The 25,765-nt window shown below is 39.8% G+C and overlaps 1 protein-coding gene across 2 annotated transcripts in view; it reads left to right on the top strand.

Annotated features, from left to right (window-relative positions):
• LOC146658437 (adhesion G protein-coupled receptor B1-like) overlaps positions 1-25,290 on the top strand; it is a 211,937-nt gene extending 186,647 nt beyond the window's left edge. The window contains exons 28-35 of one of the 2 annotated variants that reach the window (XM_085422057.1): positions 3,005-3,103; positions 9,327-9,498; positions 10,604-10,699; positions 11,468-11,507; positions 13,330-13,991; positions 16,005-16,040; positions 16,181-16,339; positions 23,073-25,290. In XM_085422057.1, coding sequence (XP_085278183.1) covers positions 3,005-3,103; positions 9,327-9,498; positions 10,604-10,699; positions 11,468-11,507; positions 13,330-13,991; positions 16,005-16,040; positions 16,181-16,339; positions 23,073-23,267 — 1,459 coding nt within the window. In that variant the 3' untranslated portion in view covers positions 23,268-25,290. The remainder of the gene's footprint in view (positions 1-3,004; positions 3,104-9,326; positions 9,499-10,603; positions 10,700-11,467; positions 11,508-13,329; positions 13,992-16,004; positions 16,041-16,180; positions 16,340-23,072) is intronic. The other variant, XM_085422056.1, reaches the window with a different exon arrangement.
• The last annotated feature ends 475 nt before the right edge of the window (positions 25,291-25,765 follow it).

Consider the following 25,765-nt stretch of genomic DNA (forward strand, 5'->3'; position numbering starts at 1 on the left):
CACTTTCGTATGTGGTGCTGAATCCGATACATATTCGATGTTTTAGAAAGCGACTGCTGTTTGAACGGTGATGTCGCATTAAATCCGTCTTTTACGTCACTGACACAAGACAGACGCTAATTATCAGCGCCGGAGAAGCGCCCACGAAGACATTGTGAACGCTTCCTGGCCATCCCGTGTAGATGTCAGTGAAACTGTTGGGAAGACAACGTGAACATTTTATTTGTACTGTATAATCTGCAGATTCTGACAGAAATCTGTAACTATCTTTTGAAGCACCGCTCCTCTCTAAAACAGCAATAAGGATAATTATTAGGTTATTTACATTATTATGTAAATAACACAATAACTTAAAGCAAAAATTGGGAAACGTAAAATCCGAAGTCTTTATATTAAGGGCCATCAGTCAAGCAATATTGTTTGCTCTGGGTCTAAACAGAGCGCATTGTGTGTGATGTCTTCTTTTGCGCATGCGGGCACACTAGAGCACGTTTGCTGTCGCATTTTATTTGTAGTGTGAACAAGCAGACAAAAAAATCGGATTTGAGCAAAAAATCGGTATTGAGCATTAAGACCTGCAGTGTGATCGTAGCCTAAGATCTTTCTGTTAGTAGAATACAAAGCTGACCGCACAAAGCAAAGATGACAACCAGAATAAAAAAGCGGTCACTAGTGATGCAGATTTTATGATTAGAAACAAATCAAATCAAATCAAATCAAATGAACAGGTAGAAAAGGAGGCTGCAGTCTGGCTGCTTGTTACCAGTTGATGTTAGGCTGCTGGCGTTCTTGGCTAGCTTAGCATTAGCATGCTGTCTGTGCAGATGCTTTCAAAGAACTGACTGAAGAAGTCACTTGATGAGTGATGAAACGTTTCTCCCAAACGCTACGTCCAGATGAATAGAATCAACTTTTTGGGGAATTTCTTACCTGGATGATTGAGCATGCATCAAGGCAACTGAAGCTGTGTTAGCAGCATAATGCAGTTGGATGCAGTTTTCCACTTTACCATTTCGTCCTTTTGTGCAATAAAAATAAATGTCCAAATCCATGCTTTAGACTGCGTCGCTATTTTGTTCCTTTGACACTTAAACTGAAATCAGCCAAAGAACTGATAAACGGGATCAATAGGCAGGCATTTGACTACTGGGAACAAGGACCAGTTCTCGATTCCCATCCCTAGCTTTAAGTGAACTAATTAAAACAGAAATCCACCCAAACATCACATTTGACCACCACTGGGTCCATTTGATACTTTTGAGAATAACTCTGGCACAAACAATGTGGCCCACTGAGAAATATCTACTTGCTGTAATGGAAATGTAAGACAAGCAATGCTTCAATGATCCAGAAAATCAATGGTAAACATTTGGTTTTGGTTTCAGAGCCCTGTATACACAATCATTTCTTTACTTGACACTGACAGTCTAGAGGCCAAACATTTGAGTCAAAAACAAGAGTTTTGTTTTTGACAAAACCTGCAGACAGACAAAGACTTTGGCGAACATCAAAACCTCTAACATTCACCGCCAAACCATTTAGGTTATCACCTTCAGTAACTAAATGATAACATTTTACATCAACGCTGTTTCATGCATTCTGTTATGAGAAATCTATGTGCACAAAGTGATGTGTTTTTAAGCCTAGCCCTGAACAGGTTTCCTCCAACTTGATGGAAATGGTCAACATACATGTGTAAGACTTGAAATCTTAGAACTGGATTTGGTATTTCTAAATACAGGTGCAACTTGTTAAAGAACATTTAATCAGATACTTGTGGGGGTGTATGTATATATTTGTGCATCCAGTTCTGTCTTTTTCAAATATTAAACATCTATGATGTACAAATCATTCCACCCAGGAAAAAGAACATCTCAAAGAAATCATTAAATGCCCCAAATTACCATGGCATTCATGCCAAATGTAAGTGTAAGTAAGCTTACATGATACTTAAAGTTAGGATATGCTGATATCTCAGCAAATTGCTGAGTGAGAACACCATTAGAGATATTTTCAGACAGTCTCAGATAAAAGACTTTGAAGAAAATGTCAAAATGTGAAATAGACATGACTTTGGCTTGCATTAACTTTGTAGCTCCGATTTTGGCTGGGTGGCCATGAGAACAGAGACAGCTTTTTGTTGACTTAAATCAGGGGTGTCAAACTCAAATACACAGAGGGCCAAAATTCAAAGCTGGAACAAAGTCGCGGGCTAACATTAATATTTATTGGGAAAAAAAATTCTTCGTCCAGATATAAGAATGAATCTTTTCTTATGGACTCAAACAAGTTTTGCTGAAAAACTGAATATGGAACAAGCAAAGCTTAATACTAAACAATATATATATATTAGCTGTATAACACCAGTAGGCCAGCTCTAATAGTAATTTGGTATGGCTTCGGGCCAGAGTTTGATACCTATGACTTAAATCATTGTTACATACTGAATGCATTGTTGACATGTAATCTTGACTCAGGGATTGTATGGAGCCAGGTGCGTTTGAGTGTGTCTGTGCGAGTGTGTGAGAGAGGGAGAGAGAGAGCATCTTTGCATACAGGCTTGGCGTTTACTCAAAACCAAGCACAAAACCAGCACGTGATCATGGTCTGAGCGGCAGTGATGTCAGTCCTGTTCAGGATTGGCATTTGACTGAAGCTTTATGAATTACAATGAGAGCATGCCAGTGAGCGCCAACTCCTTCATGCCACCGGCTGGTTATTTGTGAGGAAAATCAGACATTATGTTTAATAGGAAATGCTTAATAATTGAGCAATCTTTGCCCCACCTCCCCTGCCCCTCAGCCAAACACGGGTAAACCCAAAACCATCCAACAACTGTACAATAGCCCTGAGAGAGAGACTGTGCGAGAACACTGTGCGAGAACACTGTGACTCACTGTGCGTGCGTGGCTGTATGTGTGCTCACGTGCATCTGTGCGAGTCTGTGTGCAGGTGCATCTGTATCTGTTTGTGTATGTTACAGCGTGTTAATTTGACTTTGCAGTCAGATGACAGTGCCACTGTACAATATGACGCTCAAATGTGCCAAGTGCGGAGTTATCTCTTCGGCTGACGTTTCCACCACAGCTACCAGTAACGCCATGTTAGTCCTGCTAATTATTTTTCCTTAACTCCTCTTACCTCTGTTCTCTCCTCTACCTGCCTTCTTCTCCCTCACTTGATTGGTTCTCTGTCCTTTATCCTTCTGTCATTTTTTTCTCCCTCGTGCACTAGCAGGGAGGATTTTGTTCTTGAGGGTTATGTGCTCTTACTCAAAGCAAACTTGTGTTAGCTGTACCCATGTAAATAGTTTTGCATATGTGATCGATTGAATGAGAATGAGAATGCGTGTTTGTGTGTTTGTCTAATAGGAGATAAAGAAGCAGATATTGAAGGGGTATTAGCATATACTTATATTTATTGTCTGTCTGTGTGGGTGGGCGGATGTGCCTTGCTGTCATCTGTAAGTTCTTAGGTTGACCATTATGTAACTATTGCCTGGGCAATAGTTTTCTGCTTTTAGAGACTGTGCTGATAGAATCTGATTAGAAAAAGGGAAGGTAGTTGTCCTCTTTTTTTGCAGTATGTCTGTTACACTTTTCTAAAATCCAGAAATACGACCAATAGCCACAGGCTTAAGGTAAACCCATTTTGCTCATTTACAGCTCTATATTCTACATTTCTTGGACACTGCTACATTTATAGTTCAACACAATCCTCATCTATGTTATACTGGACCTCGGGGCCACCCTTTTGTCAGAAACAAGCTGGTTTTGTTCTTCAAGTTTAAGCAAACTTTCTTCTAAATGGTTTGCTGCCCAGAGAAGGTTTGAGCAGCTAGTTATTGGGACAGAGACATTATATTACAAAATAGCATATGTTCAGTACTCTGTGGGATTTGCACTGAACTATTATTATACATTTGCACAGACCTGCCTATTCTGATTTTGAAACAAAGTCGTCCTCCTAAACTTTAAACAAAGCTAAGGAGGACGTTTTTTACTCCCTCAACCAGCTCCATTCACATTTCCTGTAGTCTAAAAGACACAGTGCATACTTCCAGCTTCTATGCTGAGCAGTTATTGGCTGGTTTTGCTTTATTCTACTCCTAAACATTTCTGTTGGGCTTGGGTTGTCAATTTAGAGGGCAGGTGATAGGGGTGGGCGATATATACGATATACAATAGAAACGATATAAATTTGGCCAACGATAGAGATTTTGACTATACCGCTCTATCGCGATAGCGCATGTTGATGATGTCGTTAAGCTGCGCCTGTTTTGGTCAAAAGCATCGCAGCGGCTACAACCATTATAATCTGCAAATTATGCCGGGCGACAGTCATAGCAAAGAGATGAAGCACTTTTGAAATATGGGGAAAGCCAAAAACTGCGCTTCCTCCACTTCCATAACATTGATTCATTAATGCTGAATTCTCTCGCAGCTGCTCTATTTCCATGTTGTTGCAGTATATTAATAACTAACCTCGTATTGTGGATGAATAATCTCAGTTGTTCTCCTGACTGAAGTTTGGCCCGTGTATAGCATCCTGCTATGCGATTGTCCCTAAAAACATTTTTTAAACAAATTTCTGCACGCCCAAATCGTTTCGAGGTCAGTAAGCACAACCAGAATTCATACATAAGGCACACTCTCGATTTTTGAGAAAATTAAAGGATTTTAAGTGTGCCTTATAGTGTGGAAAATACGTTATACAGAAGAAAAGAATATATCGTGATATATATCGTTACAGCACATGCTTCAAATTATATCGCGATATGAATTTTAGGCCATATCGCCCAGCCCTAGTAGGCGATTAAATGCAGTACTTCATTTTCTTGATCAGAAAGTTCTTATAGTGCCCAGATGTGTATTTTTGCCTCTGTGCTGATTTTGAGATGCTTTACTTAAACTCGGGCCTGGGCTGTAATCACAGGTACCGGAATTTGTCCGTTAACATTTGACCAAAATATTCCATGCTAACTGAAAATTATTACAGGTGACTACCTGCTTGAGCTGGTCATTATTATTATTACCAGCATTGTGTAAAGCTGCCATTGAGGCAAACAGTGTTTGCTTTCAGGATATTACAAATGACAGCCACTTGGTCACCAAATGTCTCATAACTTCTGTGTGTAAATTATCATTGGATTGTTGTAGAGAAAAAAGTAAGCATTAGGTCTTAAGTAAAGCTGATAGTTTATAGTTTATAAATATATTAACACAATAGCATAGTTATTTTATAGAATGCAAAATCTCATCATTAGTAATATTTAAAATATTATGTATTTGCTCTGAGAAAGCAATTGGTGACAGTGGGGAAGAAGAACTCACTTAAAGTGTAAAGTGCCAGTGCAGACACTGACGTGGTACAGTGATGCTGCACAGGGGTTTACTGCTCGCAGGGTGGAAAAGTCTCCGCACAATGGGACAAAAGAAACGTGTGATATGCTTTTAACAAAGCCCAGGTTATTACCAGAGGTGGAAATTAGCTATGCTTTTTCAGTTATTTATGGGTTTCCCATCATTGTACTTTGTTTTTGTTTTCTACGTTCTAAATATGGATGCCAGGTTTCATTTTGCAAAATATCAAGTTTAGAAAATATGAATTGTTGACCAAAAAAACATTTGACAAATAGGAAATATTTTATCCTGAGATAAAATGATCATACAGAACATTTTAAATAAACCCACTGTGTGGCTAGTGAGAATTTAGATATGTGGTAAATAATGAAAGTTACCAGAGACTTAATTCCACTGTTGTTCATGATTTGTAGTGATTGTGTAAAAATGAATTGATTAGTCATGACTTGGAGGAAGTGTGCACCTCCTTGAATGTTATTTTGTTTCTCACTGGCAAACCATTTAAGGGTAGAGGTCAGAGGGGCAAAGGTACAGACATTGTGTACTTAAGTAGAAGTACAGATACCAGTGTTAAAAAATAAAACTTCAGTAACGTTGAAGTACTGGTTCAATTTCTTACTCTAGTAAAAGTGAAAACGTTCCAGCTTTGAAGTGTACTCTGAAGTAAGAAAGTAAAAAGTAGCTCTTTGGATGATGTTTCTACTAGCTGTTAGCAAAGCTAACTGAACCTTGTACTATGTTAATGTAATAATAAAATAATATAAGTAGATGGGAATACAAACTTTATATTAGCCTGAATATTTATTAGAATCAAAATTCTAATAAATATTCTCATCTTGAATTTGTTAAGCAGAACATGAGCAGAGAAAAAGAAGGGAAATAAAAAATCGCTGTTTTCTGTTGCTTACATTAAACAGGAAATGAGTAGGGAGGAGGTTAAAGTGGGATTCAGCAAATGGGGGATGTTGAAATGGCTCAGCATAGGGAAGAATCATAACTCTTAATGTACAGGCTGTTATCAGCTGTTCTAAACCCATCACAGTACAGAAAACTAAGCTGTTTATCCTGCACTAACCTGCAGAGGACTTTCATGCAACCTTTAAATGAAACAGTGACACTTGTTTTGCAGCATCTCTCACAATGTGAAAAAAACATATTGTCACATGTACAGGCCCAGTACTTGATTTAAAAACACGAGGACTTACATGTAAGCTTTAAATTTCCAATTTGTCAAATGCAACGGAGCAGTCTCTACTTTTATATCTAACCTCTTAGCTCTCTTTCTTTTCTCTCCCTGTGAAATACAGCAGCTGGACCTTTAGCTAGCAACACACTGTGAGATAAACTGCACACAAACAGCTTGTTTTTTATCTGATTTTTGTTCAGCTAATAGAAACGTTGAATTTGGAGTTACCTGCCACAACATTTTACTTTCAAATGCGTTAAAACAAAAGTAACAAGTCTATTCAATTTTATTTATGCAGCAGCAAATCACAACAGTTGTTTCAAGGCACTTTACATTGTAAGGTTGACTGTACAATAATACTGTTTTGAAACTGTAAGGAGTGGAAAGTCCCACATATCAAAATTGGTATGGCCTGGATCTGGCCCACACAATGTGCTTACACATGGCCCACTTACCAAAAAGAATGACGGCCCTTTGGTGGCCCAGATTTGGTTTGCCAGAGGTGGCCCACACATGGGCCAGCACAAGGCCAGTTGCAGACATACTGGTGGTCCTGTGCTGGCCCGTCTGTGGCCACCAAAGGGCTGTCATTCTTTGCGGTATGTGGGCCATGTGTAAGTTGTGTGCAGCCACGGGCCAGTTGTAGACACACTGCTGGCCGTGTGCTGGCCCAGAACAGTTTCAGCTCTGGCCCCAGATGTCAGCCTAATGTGTACCTTAATCAAGCCATGTAATAACAATATATGCCGGAACATAATAGTGCAAAAGTAACATGACGAAACTCTGCTCAGACAGTGAATGGACGGACTCTTATACAATGCTTTCCTAGTCTCCCGGATTGCTCAAATGCTCTATACAGCATGCCACATTCACCCAATCCCACACTTTCTCTAAACTGAGTGCTTCCTAATTACATTCATACACATTCACACTCTTGACATGCAGACTGGAGGAGTCAGGGATCGAACCACTAAGCTTGCGATCACAAGGTGACCTGCTCTCCTTCCTGAGCTACCCACTGGCAAGGATGAGTAAACCGTCACTAGGTTTTGGATAAAGTGTAACCTATCAAACCTGCATTTGAAACGTTGGCTACCATAGCAGTATAGTATTGCAACATCGCATTTGGGTCTTCTAGCTAAAATAGGAAAATAGGAAAATAAATAGTGCCATCATTGCCAGACCTGGCCCACATCTGGTTGACATACACCCTGCCATGACAGCAGTCAGTCAGAAGTGCCAGCTTGATGCCAGATCACGGCCAGACCTGTTTTCCATGGGCCTGGCCACATAAACCAAACTGCAATCGAGCCAGATATTGCATGCCATCACATAGACAGTGCCATCTATGCCAGGCCTGGCCCATATCTGGATGACATACGTCTTGTCATGCCAGAAGTCAGCCAGCAGTGCCAGCTTGATACCAGATCCGGGCCAGACCTCCTTGCTATGTGGGGTGTAGATATTTGTTTAAAATGTAGGATGTAAAAGTAAAAATCTGTCAGAAAAAAAACCTACTTATTTGCATTTCAGCCACATGCTAATAAAACATAGTTTCGCAAGCTAGAAGAGTTAATCTTTCAAATCACACATTTTTGCTCTAGTTTTTCTGTTATAGGACATTTGGTATGCCAAAGGTGTAAATATTACACCCTAACCAGATCTACAAGGCGGCTATGGGAGACATTAGCTAGTGGTATTAACTGCAGCGAAATCAGATATTTATTTTTTTTAATCCATGTTAATACGTCTATTTAAAATAAGTCTGACACACATCAATAATCAATATCAGAACAAGTTGAAAATATTTTTTATTCATTTTATTCAGTAATGTTTACTGTAAGCTCAGTCTCTGGATATCAATTGAATATGAAAGACCTACAATATATGAAGCATTGTTGACAACAGCTTAAAAATAATTTAAAAAGAGAAAGTGGGTGTGAATTGCAACTTGGAGCAGACGTTTAGTTTAGTCTGACTTAGTCTTCAGTGCTTTTTTTTCCACCTCTGGGATAGTTTGTAATTAAAAGTTAGCCTGCTTAATTATCTTCATTTGGAGGATCTGAATGAAAGACTGTTTCACCACATTCATTGCGGGTACAGTCGTTCCCAGTAGTTATTGTGCTAGTTTATTATCAGTATTTGCATTAGAAAAATGGAAAGAGTCAGGGGATAACACTTCTTCAGACTCTCTCTCTCTTTCTCTGTCTGTCCTCCTCTGCTCTGCCTCTTCTGTTTGTCTGCATTCTGTTTCAGCCTCATTACACTTGTTTTTTTCCCCCCACTGCTCACCTCCCTCCCTCTCTTTCCTGTGGCACTAGATCCTTTATGGTTTGACTGAATCATCTTAAACATACATGCATGTAATATATGTGAGTTAAAAACATATATATCAGCAAATAATGGATGTATGTTTTTGTTTGCGTTGGTAACATAATTATTTGTTTGATGTTCTGTATTAGTGCATGTTTAGAGTTGTAGGCTAACACTATGCTAACAGGGTGAACAGGTCCAGTTGAGCAAAAGAAATCAGTTTAACCTTGTTTTTGTGTGTGTGTGTGTGTGTGTGTGTGTGTGTGTGTGTGTGTGTGTGTGTGTGTGTGTGTGTGTGTGTGTGTGTGTGTGTGTGTGTGTGTGTGTTTTATAGGGCATTGAATATAAAATCAGCTAATAATTCTAACTATCTTAGAATGCAATGGCTAGGAATCACTGTAGTCCTGCCTTCACAAAGTTTGGGTTGTACTGTTCTTGACTACAGTTCCCCTTCCATTCTGTAGGGCGTCACTGTGGAGCTCCTGTGTGGTATTGCCACTCTTGGCTCTCACGTGGATGTCAGCTGTCCTGGCCATCACCGACCGGCGTTCTGCGCTCTTCCAGATCCTTTTTGCTGTGTTTGATTCACTGGAAGGCTTTGTCATTGTCATGGTTCACTGCATCCTTCGCAGAGAGGTATATTATAGGAACGCTACCCTATTGTTTTGTTTGTAGTTGTGCGTCCTGTCTAGTACTTCCAGCTGAGATTCTTTGCTGACTACTACCACTGTAGTGGGTGATGTGTTGATTTAATATGTTGAGCTACAGCAAGCTACCATATTATACAATTCTGGATGTCATCTCAGTCAGGTGTGGTGATACTTTCCAAGTCCACTAGGGTCTGCTTGAGTCTCATTGACTTAAATTTTCCCATTGGATAGTGAACATTTAAGAGATGTGACCATGCTAGCCCCGAAAGATGAATTTAGATTATTTAACAAGACATGGACTCATAAATGTTGGTTTCGACTCATTTAGAGTAAAGCGTCATTCGCTTTTATACAAACGTACGTATGAAATGTGTAAAAAATTATCATCTGTGTAAAAAATTTATTATCTGGGAATCCTAAACTGACCCCACTTAAGCCAATGTGGAGTCAGATCCTCTCGAGCCTGTCGTCTTTATTCATTAAAAGCCTCTACACAGTACTGTATATGTTTAAAAGACGAAAGTTTTAGGCAGGTGAGAAAAAATGATGTTATCAAACAATGCTTTCAAAAATAGAAGTGTTAATCATTTGATTTCATCAATCAAGAAAATGCAGTGAGTGAACAAGAGAGAAATATAAATCAAATTGATATTTGGGGTGACTTCTTCTAGGCACACTTGCACACAGTTTTTGAAGGAACTCAGCTGGTGGTTCTTCCAAACATCTTGGAGAACTAAGCACAGATGTTCTGTGGATGCAGGCTTCCTCACTTCTTTCTGTCTCTTCATGTAATCCCAGACACACTCCATGATCTTGAGATCACGGCTCTGTCTGCCGTACCATTGCTTCCAGTACTTCTTGTTCTTCTTTATGCTGAAGATAGTTCTTAATGACTTTGGCTGTGTGTTTGGTGTCGTCGTCCTGCTGCAGAATACATTTGGAGCCAATAAACAATCATTTATATTTCTGAAAGCATTCTTTGTTTACAGCATTTTTTTTCCACACCTCCCTAAAACTTTCGCACAGGACTGCATGTCCTATTACTCTGTCTGTATTAAGATCGTGATCTATGCCCTGATGATTTGCCTCAGGTTCAGGAGGCAGTGAAGTGTCGTGTGGTGGACCGACAGGAAGACACCAATGGAGATTCAGGAGGTTCATTTCAGAATGGCCATGCTCAGCTAATGGTATGAAGAGCTAAAATTTGGAGAAATTTGATATGATGTGAGAGAATATTTAAAATAACTAACTCTATGGAATAATAAAGCACAAAAAGGGGTACGCACTTTTTGCTCCATTCTTGAAATTTTGACTTCTAAACAGCTTGAAAAGGTTCAAGACCTGTGTCCTCCAAATTCTGATCTTCTCATCTCAGAGCACGAGAGAACTAAAGCATATGTTTAATTTTATGGAAAATATACATATATTTTTTTTCTTAAATTCTGATCTTGAAAATATTTATAAAAACCCCTCAAGATAACTAACCTAATAGAAATTTATTAAAAATAATGAAGTCAAAGCATTGTTTAGGAAATGGCATCGTGTTAGAATCATGATTAGAATAAAACAATTTAGGAAGAGGTCAGAGTGACTTACAAGAAGAAATTCTACAAAACCCAAAGCTCTTTCTCTTCAGCTTGTATCCAAATAAAAAAAATATAATAAAACTGATTATTAATGAATCTAAGTTTTGTTGATTAGTCTTCATTTTCTCAATGTTTATCTGCCTTTGCTTTAAAAATATACCATCACATTGACTTGATAGCTAAAAGTTAGTGTGCATGTGCCCTGAGCAGGTATTCCATTGATTGATGCAGGCTGGACCATTTCCCTGGTGTCTTTTCCCCATTTCCTGTCTTCACTGCAGTCGCCAAATAAAGGCTTAAAATCCCCCCATATGATATTTTTCCCACGTCTCCACACTTAATCTAATATTTATTGTTTTCTGTCCTCAGACTGACTTTGAGAAAGATGTGGATATGGCTTGCAGATCAGGTAAGCTCCAGGTTGAGCGTGTTTGAGTTTGTGTGTTTGCATTTGATTTGACTTTGGGAACTGTTTCTCAGATGCTACAGATGTCTCTTGTGCCTCCTTCTCTGTATTTTGACTGCGTCAAATTCCTCGTTGTTGTTGGAACAGATGTGAGCCGTGTTCCCTCTCATTTTTGCGCTTGTGCCGTACAGTCAACATCACAGCAGCCTCCCTACGCCAAGGAGCTGTTTTGACAAGAGATGCAGCACATCACTGCTGCGTAACTCCGTTTATCCCAGGCTGATGGGAGTGGGATGAATGTGTGCTGAGCAGTTATATGCAGATAAATATGGCTGTCTGAGCCTCTCCTACACTGATGCTGTGTAATTAAGTCCCTCCCAACAGCGCTGCATCAGATACTGGTTGATGCTCTAAAATCCACTGGGAGTGAAAATCTGATTACCTCTTGAGACAAGATATCAAGAAAAGTGTCTGGAAGAGAAAAGCTATTCAGAAGCAGACAGGCTCAAGCAAGGGAAGACAGAAAAGAGCAGAGAGAAATGAGAGATGTTTAATGTTTGTCAAGAGGGAGCAGGAATGGCAGAAAACGATCAGGGGATGTTTAGTACGGAGCATTGTCTGATGTTGTTCAGCAGCCTCGACCTGGTGCAGGATATGTTTGCTGCCATATGCCAAATGCTGTTATTGTGAAAAAGCTTGGGCCACAAGGTCATGCCGTACCCAGCTGAATGTTACGTTACTCATGTCAAAACTGGTTACAACCTTTTGCTGTAGGAAGCATTTTCCAATGAAAATCTAGTGAAGAAATTCCAGGACTTTACACCGGAAAGCGACACAGAGGTCTGGAGGTTTTTTGTGCACTAAAGCAATACCTTTTAGAAGACGAGCATATTTATAGAACTGCAAGCACTTGTATGTCCTCATGTGGAGAAAAAATACTATACTGTGTGGCTTTGTTTGACTTTCTTCACTCCAGTTCTCTCGCTCTAGGATTTCTGGATGTGTTTAGCAGGTATTCAATGTAGTAATGATGGCAAAACTGAAGTCATAGGCCAAGACTTTATGTAGACAGGCAACACAGGTATTTTTGACAAGTCATCAACAGTACTCGATCCCCTTCTGCTCCAGTCTGCACGCCATATGTCCGATGCATCCGTTGGAGTATGAATGTGTACAAATGTTAGATAGAAGAGTATAGAAAAATGTTGTTTGAATGGCTGTGTAAAGCACTTTGAGTGCTCATGGAGTTTAAAAGCTCTATGTAAGAACCAGTCCATTTACAAGTCACTGTAGCATTATTCTTTCTTTTGTCTTTAGTGTCATCCACAATTGAAAAAATCCCATCACTCTTAGTTTGGAAGTTTATTAGTTGCTAACCTTGTCCTTCCATCTTGTATTTTTCCTACCAGCTAGGGGGCTGGCCGGGATATGATTTTCTGCTTCCCCAGAGAGAATCTGTCAGCACTGGAGGTTTTTTTTCTTTGTTTTGTTTTTTCTCTTTGCTCTGGTTACCCACTGTGATCACAACCTGCAGCAGTTAGAGATCAGGTTAAGGTGCTCAACCAGAGCAAGGTGTGTTGCTCTGAAATGCAGTCCAGCAGTAAAATAAGAGACTCATCCAGGATTGTATTGGTTGTCAGACGTAGAGGGAAGAATCTTATAATTTCAGTGATTTAATAATTGATTTATAAAATCTCCTTGTTTCACACAGTGCAAAAGTAATGTGTTTATTACTTACACACATTCCGCTGCTGGTTTCTTCCCGAGATTCCCAGGTGGAGAAATTGCATCTCACACAGCTTTTCTCTCTTTCTGGTCTCTTTAGGCACCATGAAGCGCTCATCCCTCCAGGGGGAGGAGAAGGCCTCCTCTGGGACCCTCACTCTTCAAAAAGGTTCTAATTTTAACACCATGCCGGCCAGCATGGCCAAGGTTCACCTCCAGAATGTGGCCGACTATACGAGCCACACTTTGACGATGCGGAGGGAGAAAGGCGCCACAAAAGGAATCAGTACCGAGCTGCCGGGTGCCAAATCCATCTACATCTGCGATGGCGAACTCTTCAAGCAGCTGGATGGAGATCTGCCTCGAGGGAACGGTGAAGGCAGCAGCTCTGAGGGGGCTGGCAAAGGCCCGGGATATGTCATTCTACCGACAAACAACACGGGCACCCTGAAACTGTCCAAGGGGAAAGAGGAGCAGGCAGCCAAGTATAACATCAGCATTGAGCAGCTGCCTCAGACCAGGCTTATCCACCTGGCTAACCCTGTCAGTGGAGAGCCAGTGCCTGGCTTTGGGCTGAAAAGCCTGCCTGCTGACCAGGTCAGTGTGTCATGCTCTGACAGAGACTCACCTGCGCACAACCTGCAGAATATGCCCAGAGACTCCAAGGTGGCCAACAACATGTGTGACGGAGGAGAGTCTGGAAATTCTGGAGTGGTGTCCAAGAGTGAGACTGTCTCCACACTGTCCATGAGCTCGCTGGAGGTAAGACGGAAAAACCTCTTAATGTATTGAATTATCAGCCTCATACTTCATATTTAACATAATACATGCATGCTGAGTTGTGTTTTGTGCTTATCATAAATTCTCAAATGAACAACCAGATGTAGGCTGTATCGGAGACTGGCATTTTATTATGATTATTTGGTGAATGCTCACATATTTGAGTGAGTTTCCTAATCTGCTAATATGATTTGGTATTGATAGTTTCGATAATATGAATTTAACAATCGAACAATTTTGCTATTTCCTCAGTAAAAGTAGAATTCTGTGTATTCCCATCAGAATAACAACAGACAAACCACTCTCTTCTTTTCAAGCAAAGCATTTGCCATCTTGTCTACCACTGCTAGGTTTCTGTCAATACAACTCTGCAAGGCCTTCGAGTTCTGTAGCTCATACACAAAAATCCCTTTCTTTTCTGGAAGGGTTGTAATGTGAAACAGCCCCAGGACATGGGGACTTTTTGTAAACAGTTGTAGAGAAAGAACATAAAAACACATTTGGAATGAATTATTGAGAGTGCTTCTCAAACAGCAGGGTGGTGGGTACATGACTTTGTTGTTGCTTTGATGGGTTTAGTGATGTGGAAATGGACATCATGCAGAATTTATCATGTGTGATAATATAATTCACAAGTCTCAATGTTCTTTTACTGCCTGTTTGAGAATTTAGGGTTGCATCACTGTGGTGAATGTCACTTTCATTTTTATCACATCGATTTATTATAACTTTCTCACTAAAGGGCTATCAAACTCTAAAGGTGCTGTAGCTTTTTCCTATTAGCGAATGACGCCAAACATTCTGACTGCTACACTACTGTGTTATTTTGCATGGTCTGCAGCCATTCATATAGAAAAATTGGGAAACCAGTGACATTTTTTGTATTTGCTTTCTGGAATCATTTACGTGGCATGGTGCGTGCCACATGTGGTGATGTATGACCACTACAGCATCAGTGATGCTCGAGTGGTCGAGTTAGGAGGATCGCCTAGGGGCAAAAAAGAAAGAGTTTGAATTTAAAGAAAAACTTGGCTGCAGCAAAACTTGTTTGTATACGTTGTTGTCTATAGTTCAGGTTTCAGGCTGGTAGTTTTTGCTTTATCTTTTTTTGAGACGAAGCTAAAACTCAGACAGTACATTCTCCCAAAATTTAAACAAAGGGATCCTCATCCACCTAAGAAAGGAGGTCAGAAGGCTCTCTGGATTCCAGCTCTTCAGTAAAATGTGTTGCTGACAAACAGAAGAGGAACACTGGTCTGTGTAGTCCTTCAGCTGCATCTCACAATCCAACAGAAAACAAGTTGTCCTTTTCCCTGAGCTTCACCACTTCAGCTTCAATGAAATTGGGCTGTGTAGTTTTTGTGTAATTTTGCTTGCAAACAGATGGCCAGCATTGATTCTTCTTGTCTTGGTGGACTAATAAAAAACAACATTAATTAGGTCTCCACAGAGATGCACCATCCCACATATTTGTCAGTGCCATTATAATCTCCAATTCACATCACAAGAAGTATCTCAACATTTTGTCACCCGTGTGATGGCGGCATCTTTGAAAAGGTTAGTTTTCATAGAGCTCCTACTGCAGACAGAAGTGGCGGGATAAGATCGCCACAGAGCAGTCAGGCTTCTGCTTGCTGGTGTCTTTTCACTTGGGGGGTAAAACACACTTCTATAATTTGGTGCGAGACGGCAGCTGCCACGGCAACCAGGCAGCCTGAAGGTCAGGTCTTCCTTTACCACTCTGTGACTGAGGACCGAAAGGTCATTCGGTCACAATCTGTTTACTGCAAACTTGTGCCAGCAGGATCAAAATGACCAGCAGCAAACCTCGTTTCCTCCCTCATGACTCACTGCTCTTCTCTGAGTCCCAGAGACGCCCTTTACTAACTACCTAATGTCCACATACGCAGTAAAAACTGCCGAGAAACACTTGCTACTCAAAAAACACACAATATCAAGACACATCTTTAATCTCTCTGTCTCATCTCCCTCCAGAGACGAAAATCACGCTATGCAGAGCTTGACTTTGAGGTAATTTTTAGTCTCTTTGATTCCTACAGAGCTGTTTAGACTTCAAAGCACAACATTTTTGCATACATTTATTTTTAAAATAGGAGTGATGGTCACCTGTGCTGTTTACTTTGTACATAACGTGCAATGTCCCTGTGTAGAAAATAATGCACACCCGGAAACGCCACCAGGACATGTTTCAGGACCTGAACAGGAAGATTCACAGTGCAGACAAGGATAGAGAATCTCCACCTGTTGACGCCAAAGCTGCCAAAAGATGGAGTGTGTCCTCTGCCAGCAGCGACAAGACCAACATGAGTGTAAAGAGTTTAAATTTATTCTGTTCTGCCCCTTCCCTCCCTAATATCTAATGTTCCCCTTTCCTTCTATAATTAGCAAAAATTACCACACTTGCTTGTTGATTTGTAAGTGCAGCCGTTTTCAAAATTGTCATTTTTTTCTATTGCAGTGTGCTATTAATTTTCCCAAAGGAGCCACATGAGAAACTGGGAGGGACACTCCAATAAGCTTAAAAAGAGGTCAAATGATTAATGTGCTGTACTGAATTCTGTATTGGTTTCTCATGTGGAAGGACCCTTGGGAAAATTCACTGCGCACCCCTGTTACAGTGTTAACTTATGCATAGGCATTATTTGTGTATGGCCATATAATCTCCAACTACAAACCGAACCGGATACACATAATATTGCCCAATTCAGATACTTCGGAGATACATATATATGTCGTACACTGTGTGAACGACGTGCTTAATTGTGTTGTGCATGAGTTTAAACTAATGAGTGCAGCAATTAGTTCACTTGACAAAAAATGACACAGGATTTGACACTAATTGTCTTCTTACCTGTGGAATTTGCAATTTGTTGAGTCTCTGACTGCATATACCAAGGACTTATGCAGTAAAGACAATTTATCAACAATAACATGAAATTATAACACCAAAGGTTGCACCGAGCTACCTAGATAGAAGCATTTCAATGAATCCTTCTTCTACTAGCTGAAAATTCTTTGGTGTTTTCTCTGTTTTTGCTGCTTGGCCAAGGCAGCTGCTAAGGAAGAGACATGTTCCTGTTTTTAAGTATACCATTTATGCTCATAAAAGTTGTAGATGTCCATGCGAACAAAATACTGAATTTTAGTATGTATGCAATTTTAGATGCAGCATCTCTTTCCAAGCAGTCAGTTTCATATGTAAATATTTGTGACAGAAATAGAAGTATAAAATTGAAATTGATGCTATGAAACTGAAATGGAGGTACCACATCAAAGTTCTGGTAGTAAATGTAGCTTATATATAGATTCTGAAAATAACAAAAAAAAATATGTAGAATGGTGGTGCAGGATCTGCGTGCAACCAGGGCAACCCCCACCTCCCTCCATACTAATGCCAAGATGTGAAACATTTAAATGGGACAGATGATTTGTTTAAAGTACTTTGGTACTTTAGCTTGTCATAAATATTGTGCACCCACAGGCATGAGAACATAAGAAAAGAAAGGTTGGCTTCAGCTGGCTCCTTTCATAAGGCCACACTCTGGGTGTAATGTTACTTGTAAACTTCTGATAAGCTTGGAAGTATGGTGCTAGGAGCATCCCTAATTGTGTGTATGGTTGATAATAAATGCCCCGTTTTCATGGATAACGAGCTGACACATTTAGACAACAATGCCACTTGTTGCTGCAGCAGATAGCGACACATCAGATTTTAGTCACAACATGTTGAATTTTGGTTAAATGGGTTTCAATTCTTTAACTGATAATAAAGTTGACCCAGCCATCACAACCTTAATTGTGTAATAAAATGCTTCCCACAGAGGCTGTTTATTTTTTTAGGAATTGTATGACTGTCCCATGGCCCTGACCATCTTTCTTGCTTCAGTAAAGCATGAGCTGTGATAGAAAGGGTAGCAACTGCCTTTTTGATGGTCTTAATGTTTGGAAGAGTAAATTTGATCAGACGATTGTAAAACTGTCAAGCATGGTGATGGTAGCATAATGCTTACAGTGGTACTGGTATATTGTATATTGAGTTGAATAATGAAGAAGGACGACTACCTCCCATTCTCCATTTTTAAAGCAGGCTAACCTTAAGCTTGGCTAATGGCCTTCCCAAAGCGTCAAAACATGAACCTTATTGGAAATTTGTGGACTAGGCTTAAAAGCCAGGTTCAGTAAAGCCATCAAAATTTAATTAGGGGTGTCAAACCTATGGCCCGGAGCAATATCTGACTCGAGATCCAGTCTGCAATATAATTTCATATAGAGCTGGGCGATAGAACGATAACGATATGTATCGCGATATAACTTTTACTCGATAGAGAAATTAAACTATCGTGATAGAGCTCGCCGCTCTTGTCCTCTTAAAAAAAAAAAAAAAAAAAAAAAGGTCAGCCAATCCAAATTAAGTAGCGCAGAGCCGAACCAATCACAGCCGCAGCGTCACGTCGCGTGACTTGTTACGTAAAGCACAAGTGCCAAGCCGCACGTGTGTTTGTTTGGGAAGCAGCCAGCGCGTAATGGAGGAAATGAGTAGTGTGCCGACTAGAAAAATCAACCGAGCGTGACCTTAAGAGAAAACAGATGATGGTTCCAACGCCGGAGAGATTGTCGAACGGAAGAGCCATAGAAGTTCCGTAGTGTGAAGGTATTTCGGCTATTTCAAGTCTGACAAAAAACAGAGTAGCGTGCACTGTAAATTGTGCTGAAAGCAAGTCTGGAAATACAATAAACTGGTGCATGCGTCACACTGCGCCACGTTATTGTTTCGGTGAAATGAATTTCTACAATACTGTTACTGTTCATTCTACTCTCTGCAGTGTTTAAATGCTTACATATACACACAGTTACTGTCCCTCCACACATACGACTCTGTTCTGCTTCTATGCCCCAGCTTTGTTTACTTTTTCCCACCGAGGCTTCTAGACTTCTGATTGGCCAACATTTCTGCACGGTTAGGAATCTAGCGCCACCTGCTGCTTTGGCATGTTCATAGCAGCGTTTTCCTTCATTTCTGCCTTTATGTGTGGACGGAATTATTTTTTAAAACGAAAACGGAAAATCTCAGTTTTCAAAAATACCCGTGTACGCGTGGACGTAGCCTCAGTCTCTGACTGGAAGCGCTAATTCATCATTCGGCTTTTGTCAGACTAAAGTAACTGTTAAAACTGTTTGAAAAGCTCAGCTATACAACAAGGAGAGATTGAGAATTTCCTTTTATTTCTCAGTTTATTTGATATTGAAAAAAGTTAGTCAGTTTTGTCTGTTCTTCTGTAAAACAAACTAAGATTTATTTTTAGAATTAATATTTTGTTTCTAAGTGGAATTGACAATTTAGTAGTCTGTTTCGTTTGTTCTATTTTGAAACTTAAACGCTTTAGCGGCTGCCTTTTGTGTAGTTTGCAATATTTGCCTTTATTTATCTGAAAAAGTCTCATGTTCCTTAAGTACATCTACCCTGTTGAACTTATTATGGGAAATAAATATTTAAATAAAAACAAGCTGCTGATTATTTCACATTTTACTTGTGAGCAACGGCACATTTAAATCTTACAAATATAGTTATTTGGCTTATATCGTGATATATATCGTTATCGCCTGAAATGAAAAAAACATATCGTGATATGAAAAAATCTCATATCGCCCAGCTCTAATTTCATATATCAGTTATTAGTGGCTCATCATTATGTGAAAGTCCAATCTTCAGCCCTGCTGAGATCCATACAAGGTAGGGGGGGGCCGCACACCATGCGGCCAATCACATGCAAAGACAGACCGGGATCATACCATTATGTGAAAGAAGGATGGGGTGCAGATGTTCCAGAGACAAAACAAGACTGCAAAGCTGAGTACAGAATTTATAAAAATGAAACCCGTTTTTATTTTCAGCCATTTTGCAGTGTGGAAGTCAAAAGGTTTCAGACTTGTCCAGGCCTTAGACCTCATGTGTGTTCTTCATAGTCTCACAGGCCTGACTCAATTTATAATTCTTAACTTGTTTGATCTGCTGCTCACCACAAACAAGCACAAGCAAAAATTTTGGACTTTTAACTGCAGTTTCTCCTACTGATGAAAACCTCCCTTATGGTCGTTCAGGTTTTTTACAACCTGAACAGTTAAAACAAACAAAAAGCTGGACAGTCTGGGCAATGAGCTACCAGATTTTTTTTCCATAATTTTGCACATTTATTTCTTATAATTTACGTCAAAAAGAGTCGTGCTGACAGATTTCTTTCTTTGTCACAGCAGCGTTTTCTTTGCCATATAGAACAATTATTAAAAATGTAACTTCTTTACATTGACAGAATGGGGAGTTTCACTGGTCTGGCCACTTAAGGTCAAAGTGTGGGCCACAATGTAAAATGAGCTCGACACCCCTGATTTAAATAACTCTACCAGTTCTTCCAAGAAATATCAGAATTATGCCAAAAGCTAGTTGATGGCTACCAAATCATCTGGTCGAGGTGGAACTTGCTAATGGACATTTAATGAAATATTAGTGGGTGTTTATGTATATATTTGACCTATATTTATGCTTTTGAAACATCAATTTTTTTTTAAATCATTAAAAAATGTGTGCTATATAGTCATTCCATCCTGAAAAAGAACAGTCAAGAGAAATCATTAAAAGTCCTAATTTACCATGATAATCATGACCATAATAACTTTTGACCACAACTGTAATTAAACATTTTGCATCTACTCAGTATAGATTGAATCAACAATCTACGTCCATTCTGTGGTCATTAGAGTTATAAGTATAGGTATTGTTTTAGGAAGTAGGCGAATAATATATTTGCTTCTGCTAATGAAATTTGGATAAGAACTCATGTGGCATTGTCTCACATTGATGCTGGAGCTGAGAGGTGATTAGCTTAGCTTTGCATAAAGAATGAAACTATGAGGGGCAAGTTTGGAATCAAGCAGAGAGGTAATTCTGTCTCATAACTTCCCACATAAACAGAATTGACAGATTCTGTTTGTGTTCTGTATGGACTGACCCCTTTGACAGTGAAGGCTCACATGAGGACTCTGGCATTTACAGTTTGTTTACAAATGACTCTCTCAGAATTATTTCCAACTAATAAACTATAGGTGTGTGGCAAATTCTAAGAACAATTTGAAGCATCAACACCTACAAGAATGCATCTGTTAGGTCTGTTATGCTGTGGGGTGGATTTGGGTGCACTTGTCCTGATAGAGGGGACCAAGTCAATACACACTTGTCCTGAGTGGTCTCCTTTATCATATGATGAAACATTTCTTTCTGTCCTGGTGGGAGGGGTCTCTTCCAGAATAACTCACTGAACAGTGTTTCATCATTCAAACCATTCAGTAAACCTACTGAATGGTTTGAATAGCATGCCATTGATGTGAATCATATACTCTGACCTTAAGTTACCAGAGTAACGTACTATGACACATGTAAGAGTTTTCATGTCATAAATCTCTTTTATACTGGATAAATGACTATGGCAACTTATGCACATAATATTTGCTCATGGCTTTGCAAGCAAGCAGTGATGTTTCTGTATTGATTCCTTTTATTAGTTGATTCTCAGAGAGAATACATGCAAACTCGATGAAGTATACGTTGTACTTTAACAAACAAAGCAGTGCATTACAGTTACAGCAGTGCAGACTGTATGTAAATAAGTAATGCAGAAAATATATAGGTTAAATATTCTGTTTGTTTCTGATTTGCTGCCAAGTCTATATGATGCTGAATTTCAGTAAATCAAACACAGATTACGGAACGGCTCCATTGTCCATCCATCACATTAGAACAAATGGCAGCACAATATGATAGGCTGCTGTTAATATAGTAATAACTTATTGATTTACAACAGCTTTGCTGTCTTGCCTTACTTGAATCCAGTGATAATTTTTTTCTTTATATCTCTCCATGATCTGACTGAAGTAGGTGGACATCGATCAGTTCAATTTGAGTGGAAGACGAGCCAAACAATGCTTCAATTACTGTTTTATATGAGCACTCACAACGGTTGAAGCACAAAGCCTTGACTAACAAAGAAAATAAATATCCCAACCCAGGTTAAACAGCACTCTCCATTATTGTTATCCAAACACCAAATGAGAGTATATGCTTTAAAGAACTCGTGTTCCACACTTCAACTAGAGGTCAGAAGTAAAGAGCATGTGGTTTTTATCACTGTATAGGGGCCTAACGAGACTTGATATTGTGTTTTTTCTTTGTCACCCATCTGCATGTAAAATTTGAGAACTTTGTTGTTCACTTTAAATAACAATTATTACAGTTTATGATGTTCAGCTTACAAAATTGTGAGTTTGAAGGTTTTACCTACAAATGCACATTGGGTGTTGTCGTCACCCTGGTGGGTGGGTGGGAAGGGAGTTTGGACACCCAAGTTTGTGAATGTGAAAACTCGAAAATGAGGCAATATAGGAGTTTCAAACTGATACCAAAGGTGTGTCCACTCAAAATCTCAGACAAGTTTGCATCTCAGTGACCTCGACCTCAAGGTCAAGATCATAGGTCAAATTTCCTGGAAATCTTGTGAATTGAAATTACCTAGTTTAGGCTGTACGGTACCACTAGCTGCCGCCAGTATTTTTACATTTAGAAAGAGGTAGACAAAATCTTCTACAAAACTGTGCTACAAAGTGTCCTAATGCTAATCTCAGCTTCATATGGGATCATTGGGGATTTTTAAGTAAGGGTTAGGGTTGGGTTTTTTGCTTATCAACCTATTAAATACTGTTGGCATAGTTTAAGGAGATAGAGGAGTGAAGTCTCATACATTCATTTTGGCATGACTTTTTTTATGTTGTTGTTTTTTTCATATAACTTCATATTAACATAACTCTGCCAGTAACCCTAGATGGGTCTCTGGTGACCGGTTGAACGTTAACAATTTGAAATGCTAGACTGATTCTGTAAGGGTATAATAAATTGACTGAAAAAGGTGAGGAAGAGCCCCCAAAATAGCTAAAGTACATCAGCGATTCTAATAGATGAGACAAACCAACTTTTTTCTTATGTCCGTTTCCCCTCAGGACAAACAGCAGACCCCGAGCAAGAGGGCGTGGGAAGGCATTCGTAAGACCAACTCACCCCCATCCTGGGTGCGGAAGGACCTGGAGACAGTGGCGGCCTCCCCTCTTGAGCTGCAGACAGTAGAGTGGGAGAAGACCAGTGCAACCATTCCTCTTGTGGGCCAGGAGATCATGGACCTGCAGACAGAGGTGTGACCCAGATTCTGGCTCACACTAAACAATTCCACTTTCGCTCCAGAGCTCTCAGACAACCAAGCAGACACACGACACACATACTGCCCTACTGTGTACTTCTATTCAAAGGGTGGATGTAGCCAAGACCGTGAGGGGGCAAGGAGGGCAAGGAAAAGAGTCACGATTACAGAAAATCAAGTTAATGAATTAAAGAGAGAATGAGATAACGGTGTCTCATTCTCTGTTTCATTTGATGTTTTTGAAGTCACCAATTACTGGTCATCTTCCTGTATATGATCTTCAGGCTTACGCTGGAGACAGATTGCCAAAGTAGCAGACAAAGCTGCTATATGTGCATCATTAAGTCATGTAATAAACAGCATAGCAAAGGTAATCACACGATGTTTACCCCTGTATTAAATGGTTACGATGTAATAATCATGATTATGTCTCTTTATTTTCACTGTTGAGAGTATTGTTGCATTGCTGTTCTGCTCTCTTTATTCCTGACCAAATTCTGATGTTGTATGCAGCTCAACATGCCTCTGAATTTCTCTCTTTTTCAACATAAGACTTGGGAAGAAAAAATTCACACGGCATTTGAGGAGGCAGACTGCCAAACATACACCCATATGTGCCCCTCAGTGCCGCTCCCTGCTCCCCAACAATCTCTAACGCCTTATCCCACCCCTCACGATAGTAGGCCAAGGCTCACCCTGCAGCGACAAGGGAAAAAACGGGGGAGAGTGAGAAAAAGAAATCCAAAACATCACGTTGAGCCAAAATGGAAAGTTGCCTTCTCATCGACGGACACCTCAGAGATGGTGGAGCGCATGCCGGCGGGCTTTGCGCTCTGTTCGCTTTTCAACCTCAATACCGCCTAAAAGAGGGACAACGTGGACGTCCAAAAGGAGTACAGCAAACACGAGTTGGTTGGGTCAGTTTCTTGATGTACAAGCAGGCTTGATACAGTTAATGCAAACATGATGCTAAGGGAAAAAAGGTATTACTGTGTGTGTATATGTGTGTGTGCGCGCACTGAAAAAATGGAAGATGAGTAAATCCATAGATCTATCGATATATATGTTATGATGATTACAGATAATGACACATACAAGGTAGAGTAATATAAAGGATGGTGGTTGCACACAGAGAAAGCACAAGGCTCATTTGGAGTCCTGATGTACAGCATTGTAATTATTTCAACAGAGTTCTACAGAATGGATTTTAGCCTATAAATATCTTTCTTACTGTGCTTGGGGATAGTTGTCATCATTATTATAAATATGAACATGATTATTCTGATACCAGTCCTTCCTTCCCCTCCCCCTGTCCTTTCAGGGTATTGGACTATACGAGTGTTCTGTATCACAGTGTAACAGTGTGTGTTTTGATATCACCGCCAGTCACTCCCTCAGATCTGTATTTGTCGAAAAAACCCTGACTGCCGACCTCTGCGCTCCTGCTTCCTCTGACCTCTGATTTGCGCCCCACCCTGGCACACACACACACACACACACACACACACACACACACACACACACACACACACACACACACACACACACACTCTCTCTCTCTCCTCCCCTCACTCCTGTTTTTATTTCACTGGGGTCGCCTTTTTGTTAATGTACAGTTTTCAGAGCACAAAATGAATGTGTCTTATTTCTAATAAAAGCATATCTATATAATAAAATAACACAAGTCTGCTTATTTTCTTACACAGTCATTCATCATAATACATCATGTGATCTTACAAAATGATTTGTTTTTGTTATTGTTTTGCCAACAGTCTCTCGTGAGCATTTGTGAAATACAACATTTAATCTATTTGTGTTCTTGAATGTCAATTTGTACAGAAATGCATTTCTATTTTTAATGGCTATTGATCTGAGTCCATCAACTTAAAGTGAAATTATTTCAAAGGTGAAAGTTTTGCTGTTTTTGTTTTGGTGTAAGTCAATTTACTCATCAAACTTGAAACTTCAGTTTTAGTCCTGCACAGAGTTCATTAGTTTCCCATTTTCTGTGGTACTAAGATGCCATTACATGTTGAATTTGTGTAGGTGTGGGCAAAACACTTGGTTTGATTCAGAAAATAAAACCTGAACTGACAATGTGGCATGGATATTGTAAATGGACTGGTTCTTACATAGTGCTATTCTACCCTACCTGAGCACTCAGAAAGCCCTTAAGCTAAATAAGGCATCCCTGACATTCACACTCTGATGGATGCATCGGAGAGGAATTATGTTATGAACTATGTTGTCCCAGGATATTTGGGATACAGAGAGGAGCAGACAGTGACTGAACCACCAACCTTCTGATTAGTAGAGGAGCTGCTCTACCTCCTGAGCTGAGGAGAGCCACATCCTGTATATTAAACTTTACATTTAAACTAAACAAATGACAAATCAAAAGTGATTCCTGTAAAGCAAATACTTAAAAGTAGTTGTAGAAAAACATAGACAAGCTAAAGATAAAAAAAAAAGACATGCAGCAGAATAAGAGGGTGCAGG

The sequence above is a fragment of the Rhamphochromis longiceps genome, linkage group LG11 (assembly GCF_057381845.1).
Source record: "Rhamphochromis longiceps isolate RC_006_pf linkage group LG11, R_longiceps_female_GT1.1, whole genome shotgun sequence".
Lineage (NCBI taxonomy): Eukaryota > Metazoa > Chordata > Actinopteri > Cichliformes > Cichlidae > Rhamphochromis > Rhamphochromis longiceps.